At 41.7% G+C, this 15961-nt stretch overlaps 1 protein-coding gene across 2 annotated transcripts in view; it reads right to left on the reverse strand.

Moving 5' to 3' along the window:
- Positions 1–336: 336 nt before the first annotated feature.
- The window catches only part of RHOH (ras homolog family member H), a 37850-nt gene continuing 22225 nt past the window's right edge, over positions 337–15961 (reverse strand). For both annotated transcript variants that reach the window (XM_072973868.1, XM_072973867.1), the window contains exon 3: positions 337–4271. In XM_072973868.1, coding sequence (XP_072829969.1) covers positions 3479–4054 — 576 coding nt within the window. In that variant the 5' untranslated portion in view covers positions 4055–4271 and the 3' untranslated portion in view covers positions 337–3478. The remainder of the gene's footprint in view (positions 4272–15961) is intronic.

The following is a 15961-nucleotide window of genomic DNA, read 5'->3' on the forward strand; positions in this document are numbered from 1 at the left end:
TAAACAGAAAGAACCAGGCTCTCCTCTCCCAGTCACTCCCTCATTCAAAGGAAATACCTGAGACCTGAGGGATGGAAAAGTAGTGAGATAAGAAAAAGAGACTATTTTCCAAGCTTTTCGAAGCATCACAGCATGATGTATTGCATCTCTGCCAATTCATATGTAATCAACCTATGAAATTATACCGAAAAGCCAAGGGTTAGAGCAAACACCTTTGCAAACGATGGTGCTCTGTAACTTAGGTCCCCTTCTCATTGCTAGGAAGAAAAATAAAAGGGGGGAAGGACAAAGAATTGAAATATTTTATTAAAAGCAATTTTTAAAATACAGGCCACTTGACTGGTAGGGTTGGGACCTATAAGGTTACATGAGATCGGATGTGGCAAAACCACATGGTCGGGCTGCTCTGGGAGGAAGTGGGGCACAGTGGTTTTGAGCAGAGCTTTGGAGTCCAACAGACCCGCTCAAGACTCCTGGTGCAGCCACTCACCTACTGTCTGGCCTTGGACTTGCCGGTCAACGTTCAGTTTCCTGTGCAATATGGTACTCACAGTGTGGCTACCTACACACCACGTGGTGAGATCACACACACACTCAAGTGCTTAGCACAGGGCCTGGCACATCCAAGCTCTCAACAAACTATAACCATTGCGATGCTCTCTGCTTTCTTGTCAGCCTAATTTCATCACACTAGCTTGTGCCACTGTATTTAGATAGTCAGTATAAAGTAGAACAGAATAGGATGAATTACTCAACCACTCAACCAACTCCTTAATGTAAACAAGAGCATATTTAATGTTGCTACGCGAGATGGTTAAGAATCAACATACAATAGTCCACAAAAAAGGTACTGCAAGTTTTGAAGTGTAAGAAGCATATGCCTGCATCTAAGCAGGAGAAAGAAATACACAGTCATGTAGAGCATAAACTGCATGGATTCCAAGAAAATGGCCTATTTTCACTTCTTACCCCTGCACAGCTGGTGAGGGTCTGCTTCCTTCCTGTAACCGCTTTGCAGCACATCCGTCCAATTCTTGACTTTCTCTCCAATTCAATTCAACACGACTTTGTTTAGCTACCTTTCTTTCCCTGAGCTGGGCCCTGGGGACACTGAAATGAACAGGAGGTGGCTCTGCCTTCAAGAACTGTAGTCTAATAAGGGAGAGGGATGCTGACTGGCTTCAATTTATGCCAGTTCCTATCACTGGGGAGAGTTTACATGTGGATTCCTATTCTTAGGTGTAAGGGTTCTCAGAGGGGGCCTTTAAGCTTGGCTCCAGCCAACAGGCAGATGGCTCACCTGTGTGTCTGCCCAGGTGAAGGCAAAGTCACCTGGCCTCGCCCTCTCTGGCCTTCCCTGGTAATACCACTTCTGCCATGGAATCACCTCCTCTCCCCTCTCTTAGAATCAGGTAACCAGGCCTTCCCATTTTCAGATCCTGGCCCCCTATCCCCCAACACCCGCCAACCAATCTCCCTTCAACAAGAAAGAAAGAAAAGCTTGGGGAAAGCCAGTTGTAATGATTAGAAATTGATTCCTGCTATTGTGTTAAATACCCTCCACCCTAAAGACTGACCCTGAAGGAAAACCTGCACATGTTCCTTAAGACCGCTGGCGATTGATGGAGAAGAGGAGGAGGGTCAACAGGGACACTGCGGAGATGAACTCCCATCGCCTCACCTTCCTGGCCAGCTTAGAAGCCCTCCAACCCTCTGGCTGCCCGGCATGGAGAGCTGGATATGGTAGCTCGCAAATTAAGGCACACAGGTGATACTGAGGAGAGGATGAGCTGTGGGCCTGGAGAGCTGGAGATGTCAGGGTGAAGGCAGCTATGTCAGCCCCAGGGAACCCGGGCCCCAGAGACGAAGACCCAGGTCCCAGCCCCTTTATTGGATGTCGATGAGCGAAGAGGAGAAAGAGAAGGCAATGTGGAGACAAGCACACGTTTGATTTTGACATTGATTAGCGCTATAAAGAACTGACCACATAACAAAAGTCTAATCATAGTCATTACGCCAACTGCTCACCATTGGTGTGTGATGGCGTGTTACACCCTAACCACCATGAGCTGTAATAAACGTGATTCAGAGTGGTTCTAGGTTTCATTTGATTGGGTGAGTAAACGAAACACCTGGGTTCCAGCTTTTGCCATTTCTGAAGCGACATAGTCCTCTGTTCTCAACTTTAACATGATCAGTGCCATTGCTTTTAAGCTATTAGATAGAATGGGGGTGGGCGGTGTTCCTATTTACTCAGTATCTCTCCTGATAACTTTTATTATCTAAGCAATTGCTGTACAGTTTTCCTGTTCCCTGTGCTTGAAATTTGTGATTTTTTCTGCTCCGGTGTTTCATATTCATGAAATTAGTAAAAGTTACAAATTCCACCTTTATTCCCTGACACAGATACATAGACACCTAGATATCTTCCCAATGATTCTGATTAGATCCTAAAATTAATAAATTATGTTGCCATGCCAGCTCAGGTTAGAGTTCAAACAACAAATTTGCTGAATTGCCATCACAGAAAACCGAGTCTGGTCTTTCACAAGACCTACAACCAGCTAGGAGTCCCAGGGTCAGAAGACGCTGGCGAAGTGCAACGGTCCCCAAAGTGAAAGTGAGACGTCCTCGCGTCTGCTCCAAGCTCTGCTGCTATCACTTAGAGCAGTCTGATCTCTACCTGAAAGATGTTTCCTTCAGTCTGTTTTGGTGAATGAGACGGGACTAGTTAGTGCATAATTGGAGTTCATTAGGTGAAAGGCTATACCATAAATAAATGCTTTTAAAAAAAATAATCACAGAGACATATGACAGCTGTTTAAAGTCAGTAGGCAGTATCAAAGTATCTTACTGCATTGACATGTATTTTATGTACAACTCTGAATAAACAGTGGGTGGGAAATTAGTTGCAAGAATCAGTTGACGGTTGTTTTAAAATTTGATTACCTAGTAAAATCTAGCAGGCAAGTGGTCTCAACAAAATGACTACTTCAGGTGAAAACAGTACCACTGCAGGCATGGCACAGCCCAGTAAGCTCATTTCACTCACACATCAGCTGGTGTTTGTGAGTAGGTAGGAAGACTTTCCAAGTGTAAAAACTAATTATATCCAAGAGCTATTCATTTTGTTATTATTTAAATAAAATGTCTTTAAATACAGAATGCTTTGGAAAACTCACTTCATTGTCCAAAATTATGGAGACCACTTTGGTTTTTTTAGTTGAAGATGGAGTATTCATTACAGTTGCTCAAGGCATCGTCTAGTTGGCAAGGGCAAAGAGTCCATTTGTAGAGTGTATTTTGTAAAAACATCCAGTAGCCAAGTCTCATCAATTGTATCCGAAAGGAAACACTTTTCAGGAAGGAAACGCTGCTGTATCCAGAAAGAGTATCAATCCTTGCTGGCTTGCAGGCTCTCCCTGTCTCAGTTAGTCTTTGGGCAGAGGAAATGAGTGTTGGGTAAAGTCTTCGGGGTTTAGAGGATCTTGCATTCATTAATGGAGAAGAACCTCCTTCTGTTGCGTCTCCTGGCTTGGTTGACAGCAGTTCGGACGGCACACTCAAATACCTGCTGTACCCCCCGATTGCTGAGGGCTGAGCACTCCAGGTAGCCCTTAGCTCTCACATCCTGGGCCAGTCTCTTTCCTTCTATGGCATTGACGCAGGAGGCCCTGTGGGGCCCCACCTCCCGCTGGTCAGTCTGGGTGGCCACCACCAGCACAGGGGTGCAGGGCAGGTTGCTCCTGACTTCACCGATCCACTTGTTTTTCAGGTTCAGGAAGGAGTTATGGTTGGCCACGGAGTAGCACATCAGTACCACGTCCGCCTGCTGGTAGGACAAGGGCCGGATACTCCTGAAGGCATCGTTGCCGGCTGTGTCCCAGAGCCCCAGGCTGATCTGGATGCCGTCCATGAAGACGTCCACGCCTGTATTCTCATACACCGTGGGCCTGTAGGCCTCCGGGAAGGTCTCTGAGGTGAAGCGCACCAACAGAGAGGTTTTCCCCACTGCAGAGTCTCCCACCAACACACACTTGATGGAACTCAGCATCTTTTCAGCCTGGGTTCCTAGTTACAGTTCAGAATCCCGAGGGAAAGAGCCCTCAGTGGGCTGCTGGGGCAAATGCCATTCAACACAGGGAATGAAAGCCAGATGGGCTTGTGTGTTCTCAGGACCTCTGACAGCAGTTTGCAGAATGTCACTTTGCCCGGTCCATCCAAAGGAGATGCACGATCTACTCTGGAAACCTCCAAAGGCTAGTCTTCAACTGGAACAGAAAGAGAAGGGGAGAAATTGAGTCTTTTTTCCCTTTCTTGATGATGGGCAGCTTCATCACTGGAAAACTGATTAAACAGGGGGGCCTCCTCAGTGGAGCCGTCCGACCCCACTTGTCTAACTCACCCTTATCCCGGCAGTGAAAGCTTGGACCTATTATACCCCAGCACTTACACCCACAACCCCACCCAGTCAAGAAGCAGAAGCTGATCTGATCTCTAAAGTCAGCCTAGCGGTAAAAACACCAGCGACTGCTCTGGTGGCAACATGAAAAAGACCTCAACAGCAACCTGCTGTGTGAATGAGACGTGTTCAAACAGCTCTCTGTCAGCTTCTGCACCGAGAAGTGGGGACCGTGGCTGACAGCGGTCTTGGCTGCTTCAGTTTCTAGTGGATCCCAGCCACTTTGGGAACGGCAAGAAAGAGCAGTGTGACAAGCCACACATACTATAAACACTTCCCCTCATTTATCGATTAATCAGCCAGTCCTTGGTTTATGTGCTGAGGTCAGAGAGAAGAAATCACCAGAACTCTAAAAATTTGCTGTGGTTTTTCCCTTGAGGTTTTTTCAAAAAACTGACTACAGGTGTAACAGAAAGAGCAATGTCCTTGGCATTTTCTGCATCTGAAATCAGACTCCATCACCTGTACAACAACACAGCTTTGAGCACATTGCTTGATCTCCAAGCCTCAGTTTACGAATCTGCAAGATTGTTGTAAATTTAGGAGCTACTTCTCAGAGATGTTGTGGGGATAAAATTATTTCTTTTCTGGACAGCTACCTATGTATCAGGAACTCTGCTAAGCTCCTGGTTAAACAAAACAACTTGCTTAAAAGCAACCATATTCAGTGCTTGTCACTTGAACAGAACCACATAAACATGACGAAATCTGAATTTCATGAAAGAGTTAAGTAAATTCTCATTCACTGCAGGTGGAAGAGCTCCAGACTTGATGAGATCAGTCGTGGAGCTGGTGTCCCCGTCTGCCAAGGGATGTCATCACAAGGCCAGCCCAGCTTCAGACAAAGGAAATGTCTTTCAGACCAAATTTCAAAGTAAAGGTTATTAATACAATCTGGGCTTTTAACCTCCCCCACTGGCAATCTTCCTGACATGTCACATGTAAAGTAATGTAAAACAGACCTATATGTCTGCTTCAAAACATAATTTTTAAAAAACACTCCTCTAAATCTGGACATTCCCCTCCAAGACATTTTTATCTTTGTCAACCCACAGTCTGTTTAATTAGACATAATAGCCTTTGCAAATGAGTTAAATAAATAATTCACAGGATTTTCATGTATTCATTTTTTTACCACATATAAGCTGAGTGGCCTTGGTCAAGTTACTTAACCTCTCTGAGCCTTGGTTTCCTCATAAAAATGGAAAAACAAGAAAAGCATCTTCTTGATGAAATTACTATAACAATTCAGTATGTGGAGAGTCTAACAGCACAGAACCTGGGACATGGGATCTATGAGCAGGCACCATATTTTACTATTTATTTAAAATACCAAATATTGAATGTCCAAGCGAAGGGGTTGGGGTGTCAAACATTTGCCTGGAGTCTCTCTGAAGACTCACATCCAGTCTCTCTCATACACAGTGGTCCTGGACACCTCTTTGTCACCAGACCTTTGAACAAGGTCCCCTTGGGAGCTCATTTGGGTCTCAGGCTTCAGCTCCTTTTACATACAGATGACTTAAATGAAGCTTTTGTGACCCTTTGTTACTTAGTCCAGCGCTAAGGCCCATTAAGACATGTTTTAAGTTTGATTTTGACCCTAATGTAGCAGGAAAAACATGCACGTAGTCAGGCTTTCAGTTATGAAAAAAAATTTCTTCTAAGATATTGAGTAAAGCCAAGTTTCCTGAGTAAATATTGACAAAAGGAAGTCACTGGGGCAAAATTGTTAAGAACACAGACTATAAAGTCAGGTAGATCTGGAATTGCATCTGGGCTGACAAATGACTACCTTAGAAGTTTCTTAACCTCCCTAAGCCTCAGTCTCCCTCTCTGTAAAATGTGATATGATAATATCTATAACACAGAGTTGTTGAGAGTATTAAGTGTGCTCAGATGTATAAAATCCTTAACGTAGTACATAAAGTAAACATACTGTAAGTACACAGTCAGCAGGTAGAAAATACACAATAGTCCTCATTACTAATATCACTGTTAAATAGTAATTACTAAATATAATGATAAACATTATTAATTGTAAGTGAGGAATCTGAAGTAGCATTAAAGAGGTTTCTATGGCAAAGAGTGCTCTGTGTGTCTTATACCCAGCCACGACTACAATACGTATAGGCTACGAAAAATATATTCTTGTAGCATAAAAATAAGAATATGATACGGACAAAGAAATTTGTGTCTGCCTTTTGCTGCTCAGAGAGCTACAAAGATTCAGACTGGAGAAAAGGGCTCCACTCAGTCAAGTGACCTTCATTCCCAGCCAGCTGTGGCCCTACGAGGCACATCGTGTCAGTTCTCAAGGCCTCAGGTTCCCAAAGCGTAAAGTGACTGGTCAAGATTAACTCTCTCAATTAGTTTCTATCGAAACTGAGGCCAAAGAAGAAAGCCTTATTGCCTGCCACACGTATACAAGAACGTAAACCTCTGCACTACTCCACAGCAGCAAAGACGGATGATGAAACCTGATGACATGCACAGTCTTCAGCAGATGGCTAAATATGGAGCTAGGAGAAGGGGGTCAGGGGAGGAGCTCCAGTCTGGATTAGAGCAATACCCTATATAGACAGGACAGATCACCTTCAGACGGTGTGTCTCATGTGCCCACAGCGGGGCCGTGATAGGTCACATAATGTGTGTGGAAGGCTGATGGGCTTGATTTCAGTGGAATTTCACCTAAAGAGAGAGATTCTCCCTAAAAGAGCCTCTAGGGGAAAAACAGAAGAGGGTTTTCAGTGGTATTTTGCCATACAGAGGCGTTATAAGAGTGAGTTGAGATAGCATCGTGAGCGATGCACCGAGTGACCCTTTAGGACTTAAATCAGACTGGAATTAATGAACCTTCAATCCCAGAACCTCTCAGGTCTCAATAACTTGATTTCTCTTCTCTCTCTCCCCTTTCCACTGTTTTTACAGAAAGGATGCCTTCCCCAGGCCCTCAGGGTGCACACAGAGAGAGAGAGGGAGGGAAGGGAGACTTCATCTTGTAAAGGCAATGGTGTCATCCACAGCAAAGGCACAGAGGCAGGCAAGAGGGAGGGCTTAGAGATGAGGTGTCCTAGTCCATTCCACCTTCTGGAGAGCTGAGGGCTGTCCCATAGGAAGTCCCCCCATTTCATTTTAGCCTCAATTCTCATCCCATCTCATCCCAACAGATCCCCCACTCTTTATTCTCTCTCTCTCTTCAGACACACTCTGTGCTACTCTATTTATCTGGAAAGACCGGCTCTCACCCACTTCGACCGTCTCCAACCTCCTCCTGAACATCTTTGATGGCCTGACTCACTGCTGGACCAGGTGCCCCCTCTGTGTCGCTGTGATAGCCCTGCCCTCTGCATAGCCATCTTCACTCAGCTGAAATGGCTGGTCCTCCTGGGCTCCTCCCCTGTTTGAGAAACTGAAATGAGAACTGCCCTACCTTCCTCACAGGGAGCTTGTAAGCACCAGATGGAAATGACAACCACCCAGCAGTAAAGTGTGCCTGTACTCCGACAAAACGCTGTACTTTTGGGAACACTCTCTTGATTATCTTATGAGAAAGCCCCTCCAGAATGACAGAGCACAATATAAAACTATGATGAAATTATGACTCTAATTATTATTATTACACATTTTAGGTTATCTGGGCTTTGACTGAGGTAGCTTACTTCAAAATGCTGATAAAACCCTCATTTTTTTTTTTTCAAAAATATGAACCCATGGCAGTCATCAGCCAGGGACGGAGAATACATCTAAATGTCATCCTTCTGGAAGGAGTTTTGGGCAAAGGACCTGTGCTGGCAGCAGCCAATTTAATCATTAAGGAAATTGTTTCTGCTGCGAATCTAACACACTTAGGTGATTAGGAAATCACATTTCTCAGCAATTCATCTCCTGCCCGCGCCTTCTCTCAGCAACCCTTCCACAGCCTAGCAAGGACACCACAGCAAGAGCAGGCCCTGCTCGGATGACTGATTCCACGTCTGGCTTGTGGGGGTGCTGGGGGGGTTGGGTGCTTCATTTCGTTTCTTTCTCTTGCGGGGAAAGAGAATCAATTCAAAACAATCTTAAGCCACTTGATAGAGGAAAAGCATAGCCATCTCTCAACTTTATCACCCCAAATATTATTCACTTTTCATTCTCTAATAAATATACACTTGTGTATATCTTTTAAACTTTTTTTCAATTTAGAAAAATTTTTATTTTCAACATAGTCTACATGCTTGCCAGATTTTAGCTCAATAGCTTGCCATTGTTTCAACAATTCATAATTGCCCAGCCATTCCCCACTGTTTTGAGTCCTTTGAGCAGCCACTGAGTTAGTTCCAGTAATTCACCATAATTAACAAGTGTTATTTTATATATAAAATATATGTGCATATACACATGTATAGAAGTTATTTTTACATGAAACAATTTTCCTGGGGGATATAGTCACAAATGTGGCACTACTTGATCGATGGGTCATTTTGTGACTTTTATTTACATTATTGAGCATCTTCTAAGGACTGTATGTATTATTTATTGATTATTTTATTTATTTAAAAAAAAATCTTGTTTTGGGCTTCCTGCGTGGCAGACACTGTATCAGGTCCTGAGAGCCTAACAGTGAGCAGGACGGCTGCTGTCTTCATGGAGAAGACCATCTCACAACTGCAGAGATGTCGGCCAGTGAAGAATCTTGCCTACAGTCACACAGGGAGACACTGCTGGAGGCAAAGTTAGACCCAAATAGAGTCTGAACCCACAGCTGCACAGCTCCACGTGGCACCCACACCTCATAATTCTCATTGTTCTATCCAACGCATCTCACATAAAACTGTGCTTCCTAAGCAAACCCAGTTTCGAGACACTGTTTCTAGCCATCCCTTCCAGCTGGGTCCCTACTCCCATTCTCCTCTGCAAATAAGGAGTTCTTAATATTTACAAGAAGTGTCCTGTGTCTTAATTCAGAAGTTAGTTCCACAAGTGTGTTCAGTTGGTGAAAATTCATCAATTTGCAGGCCTACAATGTGTTCACTTTTCTGTACGTAAACTTCAGCAAAAAAGTATTTTTAAAAATTAAGGCTACCACCTTCTTAGGGAACATCTTCTCAAAGAGTATTTTATCTTAAGTTTCATCTTGCAAGGGTTCACTTCACTAATTCTCAATCCTACTTCAGTAATACCCCACCCTACTTCAGTAATTCCCCTTAGCTAGTTTCTAATTGCTACAAATAATGATTAAATTCCCCCTGCAAATCACAAAAGGAAATCACTTTTAAATTCAGTTTATTTTTGTACGCAGATCATCTGTATTCCAAATGGATTTTATTCTGAAACTTTGCCTTTAAGATGCTGGTTTGCAACTCTCACCACATGTTCTCCAGAGTCAAGGTTCTAAGCAGTATTTGCATTCCTAAGCTTAAAGCTGATTTAATCCCATTATAGTTGAATGAAGCCAGAATGTCATCAACCCCTGAGGCCTCTTTGAGCCCTGCCCCTCAGACTCCAGGCCAAGTAGGGACCCTGGCACCTTCCCCTCCTGTTCCAGTCCCCCGCCCTGACATGTTCCTTCCAATCCTACGAGCACAGTAATTGGATTGTCACCACAGGTCTAGAGTTCTCAATTTGGTCTAAGTTCAGAGTCAAAAACAAGGCTAGCCAGCCAGGCAAGTGCCCAGAGCACCATTAAAAGACATTAGAATCTCATCTCAAAACTAAGGTGATGGGGAAATGTAGTTACCGCAACCTCTCTCAACGTGTTTGGGCATACATGTTTGGGGTCCAAGCTGAATTGTTCAAGGAAAGAAAAAGCAAAGAGGCAAATATGTGCATATCTAACCATTCTAGGATATAAGGATCCTATGAAGCAAGGCTGGCAAACTATGGCTCACCTGCGATCAAAACCCACCACCTGTTTTTTGCATGGCCCATGAATTAAAAATGGTTTTTAGATTTGTAATGGTTAAAAAAAATCAAAAGAATAATATTTCATGACATGTGAATATTATATAAAATTCAAATGTAAGTGTCCATAAGTAACATCTTATTGGAACACAGCTCTTTCATTTATGGCTGCTTTCTTGCTACAACTCAAAGTTGCAAGAGAGACTTAATGGCCCACAGAGTCTAAAATATTTACTACGCGGCCGTTTACGTAAAAAGTTTGACAACCTTTGCTATGTAAAAAAGAGGCAACTCAGCGTAGGAAGGAGAACACAGACCATGGGGTTAGGCAAGCTTGGGTTTGGCTGCAAAATTTGTTGCTGGAAGCACTGGAGGAGATGTGACAGGAGAGGAGAGTGTGGTATTTCAGACTGGGGTATCTGCTGCCAAGCCAGAGAGATTTCAAGAGAGCCAAGGGGGCTGTGGTCACATTGCAAGGGAAGAGAATGAGTGGGAAACGAAGATGGATGGCAGCAAAGAGAGTTCTTCTCCCATGAACTTTGACATGAAATATTAAGTTACACACATGTTCTTGCCTACACTGCTTACGATGACAAGAAAAAATCATTCAAGAACAAGTGGTTAAACTAATTAGCTTATCCCTATAATTGATACCCTTTAAGATGTCAAGGCACAAGTACATGAACTGACACAGGAAAAGGGTCCCTGAGCTGAACAAGAAAAAAGCAGTTTTCAAAATATGCACGGTATCATCCCAGAGATATGAAGTCTCGATCAATATATACCAACACGTCAAGGTGAATTCGCTATGGTCCTAGGATGGTAGCTGATGCTCATTTTCTTCCCCTTGTTTCTGTGCACATTAAAGTATTTCTAGAAGCATGTGTTATGTGTGCAATTATGAAGTACTTTGTGTTGTTTCTTAAGTGTGGCTTGGAAGGGAAAGAAAAGGTTGATCTGAGGCCCCTTGAGGCAATAGGGAATTTCTATGAGCCCCCATCAGTGTCCAAAGACAAAAATGTTCTACATCTGAACAGCTGAATTTGTTTAAAATTCCTGAAAGCACTATCTCTGGCTTCTGTTTCCTTTTTAAAGCTCTAACTTGGAAAGAAGACAAGCTGAGCTGAGTAACGATGCCTTCTCTAACAAATGTTCTAAGTCCATCTCTCTTTTTCTTGCTCATGAGAGAGTTTTTAAAGTCATATATATATATGTGTGTGTGTGTGTGTGTGTGTGTGTGTGTGTATATTTTAGATACTCAAAGATTGAATACTTTTTTAGATACTCAAAGATTGAATACAACCTGGATGTTTGATAACATTAAGGAACTATTGCTAATTTTGTTAGGCGATCATCATATTGTGGTCATATACACTTTTAAAGTCCTTCTTATTTGACAGGTGAAATGAATATGATGCCTGGGATTTATTTTAGATTATTCCAGAAAAGAAAAAAAACAAGAAGTAAGGATTACAGATGAAATAAAATTGGGGAAATATTGAGAATGTTGAAGGTGAATGATGGTATGTGGCAGGTATATTAGTTTCTTCTCACTACTTTTATGTATGTTTCAACTGTTTCATGATGAAAGTTTTAAAGGGTGGGATCTTTTGTTTTCTATAGCATTTTGTCCAAGCTGTAGTATCATTCTCATCTTTAGTTATAGAGAAAATGCAGAAGAGTATCATTAAAAAATAAAAAGTATACTTTATACTACAGTGACTTGAAGGAATGTTGGTGCAGCAAATAACAAGTGATGTAAAGGTAGGCAGTGAAGAGGCTGAGTCTGTGTCTTAGTGGAAGGGCGATGGAGGAGGAAAAGTCACAGTCCTGGGTGAGGATCCCCAGGCAAGTCATGAAAGAAAGCCTTGAGCTTCAAGTACAAGTTCTAACAGCATCTCAATAAAACATCACCATCTGTCCCTGGGAAGTAAAGGCCACGTCTAGAAAACATTCTACCCGAAAGATACTCTTAAAGTTACTTTGAGATTACCTGAACTTCCTAACGGTATAAACGTTCGTTACCCTCCCTCGGCCCTCCTTGCCCCAATTCTGCAGAATTAGCTCTTCGCAAAAGCGCAAAAAGTAATAATGAAAATAACTTAAAAAGAAGAGAAAAGAAACCCAAGAGTGAAAATGGATTACTCACACAAAGCCAGATCACAAATCAAAGAAACCCTGAGAATGAAGTAGACCTTCTGCCTTGGGATCATTTTTGTCTGAAAAAGTGAGGGGGCAGTGGAGAGTTTCTACTTTCAGATTTTACGTTTCCCCCTTAGACTTAAAGTAGCTCTGTCTGATCTTTTCTGACTGTGAAAATATGAAATCTGCCTGATATCTGGTTGACCTCCACCAAGCCCAAGATACCTCCCAGCTTTAAAGTACCATCCATGATGAAGAAAACCATCCCATCCCAGGGTTTGCCCATCCCCCACACCAGAACCACCACCATCATTCAATACACGTCTTCAAACCATTAGCGGTGAACAGCGTTTCCTTTCCTATTCGCAGATGCAGTCAGACTGAAGATGGCTTCCTCATTCTGGCTAACTTCTCTCATTTTCTCTGGATCATTTCTACAAACTTTTTTTTTCCTGATTATAAAAAGTAGTTCATACAGTTTACGGAACTTCTCAAAAATACCAGACTACCTAAAGGCCCTCAAGAAGAAAACCAACTACCAGCAACAACCAAAAGCTGTGAGATATTAGTGTACCTTTTCCTGTTTCGTTTTTTCAGTGTGTCATTTTTTTTCAAAACTAATGTAATACTTTGTATATAGTTTGCCATCTTGCTTTTTTAATTTAGCATTTACATCCTAAATATTTCTTATATCATTAAATATTTCTTATATCATTGAGTCTTCAAACATAATTTTAATGACTATCATATTTCATTATATGAATGTAACATTATTTATTTAATCAATTGCCTATTATTGGACAGTTAAGTCATTTCTAATTTTTACTATAACACTGAGTGCACATTTAAAAAATAAATTTATGGGGGGAGGTGCCAAGATGGCAGATTAGAAAGACTCACAGCTTGCCCTGTCCCACAAATACACCAAGAATTACATCTACAAACCCACTGAATCACACAGAAAACCTACTGAACTCTGGCAGAGTGTCTCTTGCTTTGAAATACAGGAAGATTCTCACAAAATCCAATAAACAAGTTCATGCTTTATGGCACAGGAAACTATATTCAATATCCTGTAGTAACTTATGGTGAAGAATATGAAAAGAATATATGTATGTTCATGTATGATTGAAGCATTATGCTGTACACCAGAAATTGACACAATGTTGTAAACTGACTATACTTCAATAAAAATATATATACAGAAAAAAAATTTTGAATAAATTTGTACAAATATACAATTATTTCTTTAGTGTAAATAGGTATGAGTGCAATTACTGGAACAAGAAGGGTGAAAAAAATCAGGTGAATTTGTATTCCATATGCAGTGTATGAGAGTGTGTATTTCATCAGACTATTATCATTGGGTATAATATTTGCCAGTTTAATCTGCTTTCATTTGTATTTCATTTACAACTAGTGAAAACTAAAATAATCTGTTATTAACCACTTAAATTTTTTCTTTTCTAAGTCATCTACTTTATCTACTTTTCTAGCAAGGTGGTTATCATTTCTTAATGATTTTTTAAAATCTTTTTAGAGATTAAGGATATTAGTCCTCTCTTGGTAAAATAAATATATAGCAATTTTTCTTTACATATTTTGTATCCATGAGTTCTGGGAATTCCCCCAAATTCCTGCTACTCCCCAACCATTGAGCAACCCCTAAATAAATGTGAAATAGCATGTCCCCTGATTGTGGAAAGAAACTTAGCATGATTAGATACTTGAAAGGTCATCTAGTTCAACCCACTTATTTTCCCCATGAGGAAACCAGAGCCCAGAGAGTGGTGGTTTCTTCTACTGGGGGCCCTGAAACTGGATCACTGAGTCAACACTCTTTCCATCTACACAGGATTTTTTCAAATATATATAATTTCTAATTTTATATCCCATACTTAATTTCCTTAATTTTTAAATGCAAACTTATATAGATAACTTAGATAGATATTCCATATTGATGGATTTTTACTCAAAAGATAACTCCCAGATTTAATATAAAACTCTTTTTCAAGCAGATCTTCTCTTTCTCATTAACTTCCTTCGAGAGATCGATCATCTCTCTTTAGGGGCAATCATTAAGCCTTCCAATATTCTCTAGAATTAGGGTCAACCATTAATTTACAAATTACTCAAACTATAAAAGAAGTCAAAGTATTTTGTTCTGAATATTTAGCCCAGAGCACTGCAGAGAGTGAAGTGATTTAGTTTCAGGTTCAAAGTATAACATTACTCGGGGGAGGGATATAGCTCATGGTAGAGCACATGCTTAGTGTGCACGAGGTCCTGGGTACAATCCCTGTACCTTTACAAAAAAATCTAAAAATGAAAAAGATAGAGAGAAAAAGGTATAAAATTGCTGATACTCCATCGTTTGCACAGACCCCAGATCATGAAGTCAGGGTCTTGGTTAGCGTCTCATCGCCATGGCTGATTAGCAGCCTAAGCTTGGGCAAGTCACATAACCAGAACTGCAAAATGTGCATAATGATGCATAGATCATAGAATTTTTAAGGCAATTGAAAAGATTCTATCTGCCATGCCTAACAGAGAGCCTGACCCTAAGTAGGGAAGAGTAACAATTAACACTCACATAGTATTTACCATTGGTCAGATTCCATTTGAAGTGCTTTGTGAAAATTAGTCCATTAATCATTACAACAACACCACGTGCTCAGTACCACCGTTGTCTCATTCTACAGCTAGGGAAAGTGAGACACAGAAAAGTAAAGTAACTTGCCCAAGAGGACAAGCAAGCCCACTTATAGTGCTGTCTCTTACCTCCACTCCCACTGTCTCTCCTTTGGGAGGAACCTACCTACTGCGCAGCCTTGGTGAAACTAAGCAATCTGCTACGATCTGATGTTTGTGTGCCCCTAAAATTCATATGTTGAAACCTAACCCCAAGGTGACAGTATTAGGAGGTGGGGGCCTTTGGGAGGTCAGTAGGTTAGGAGGGCAGAGCCCTCATGAATGAAATTAGTGCCCTTATGAAAGAGCCCCAGAGAGCCCCGCTGTTTTGCCCTGCCCCTTCCACCGTATGAGGACACAGTGAGAAGGCACGCTCCCAGAATCAGGGAGCAAGCCCTCACTAGACACTGAATCTGCACGAGCCATCGTCTTGGACTCCCCAACCTCCAGGTCTGTGAGAAATAAATTTCTATTGTTTATAAGCTACCTTGTCTGTGGCATTTTGTTACAGCAGCTCAAATAGACTAAGACACAATCCTAAAATAAAGGCAGGAAATGAGGAGGGAGAGCTGGAAAGACATTTTTCAGCTGGTGGGTGATTTCTTTCTTACTACAGGCCTGGTTTCTAACAACATTTGAAAGATTTCTCCCTTAAGCAGACACTCTCACGCACCATGGAAAAATGTACAGAAGTGTGCAATCTTTGTAGAAGGCAGTTTAACAGAACCCAGCGGCACATTTAGTGTTTTTGACACCTGGAGCTGATCATTTTTCAACCTCCTT

The sequence above is a fragment of the Vicugna pacos genome, chromosome 2 (assembly GCF_048564905.1).
Source record: "Vicugna pacos chromosome 2, VicPac4, whole genome shotgun sequence".
Taxonomy (NCBI): domain Eukaryota; kingdom Metazoa; phylum Chordata; class Mammalia; order Artiodactyla; family Camelidae; genus Vicugna; species Vicugna pacos.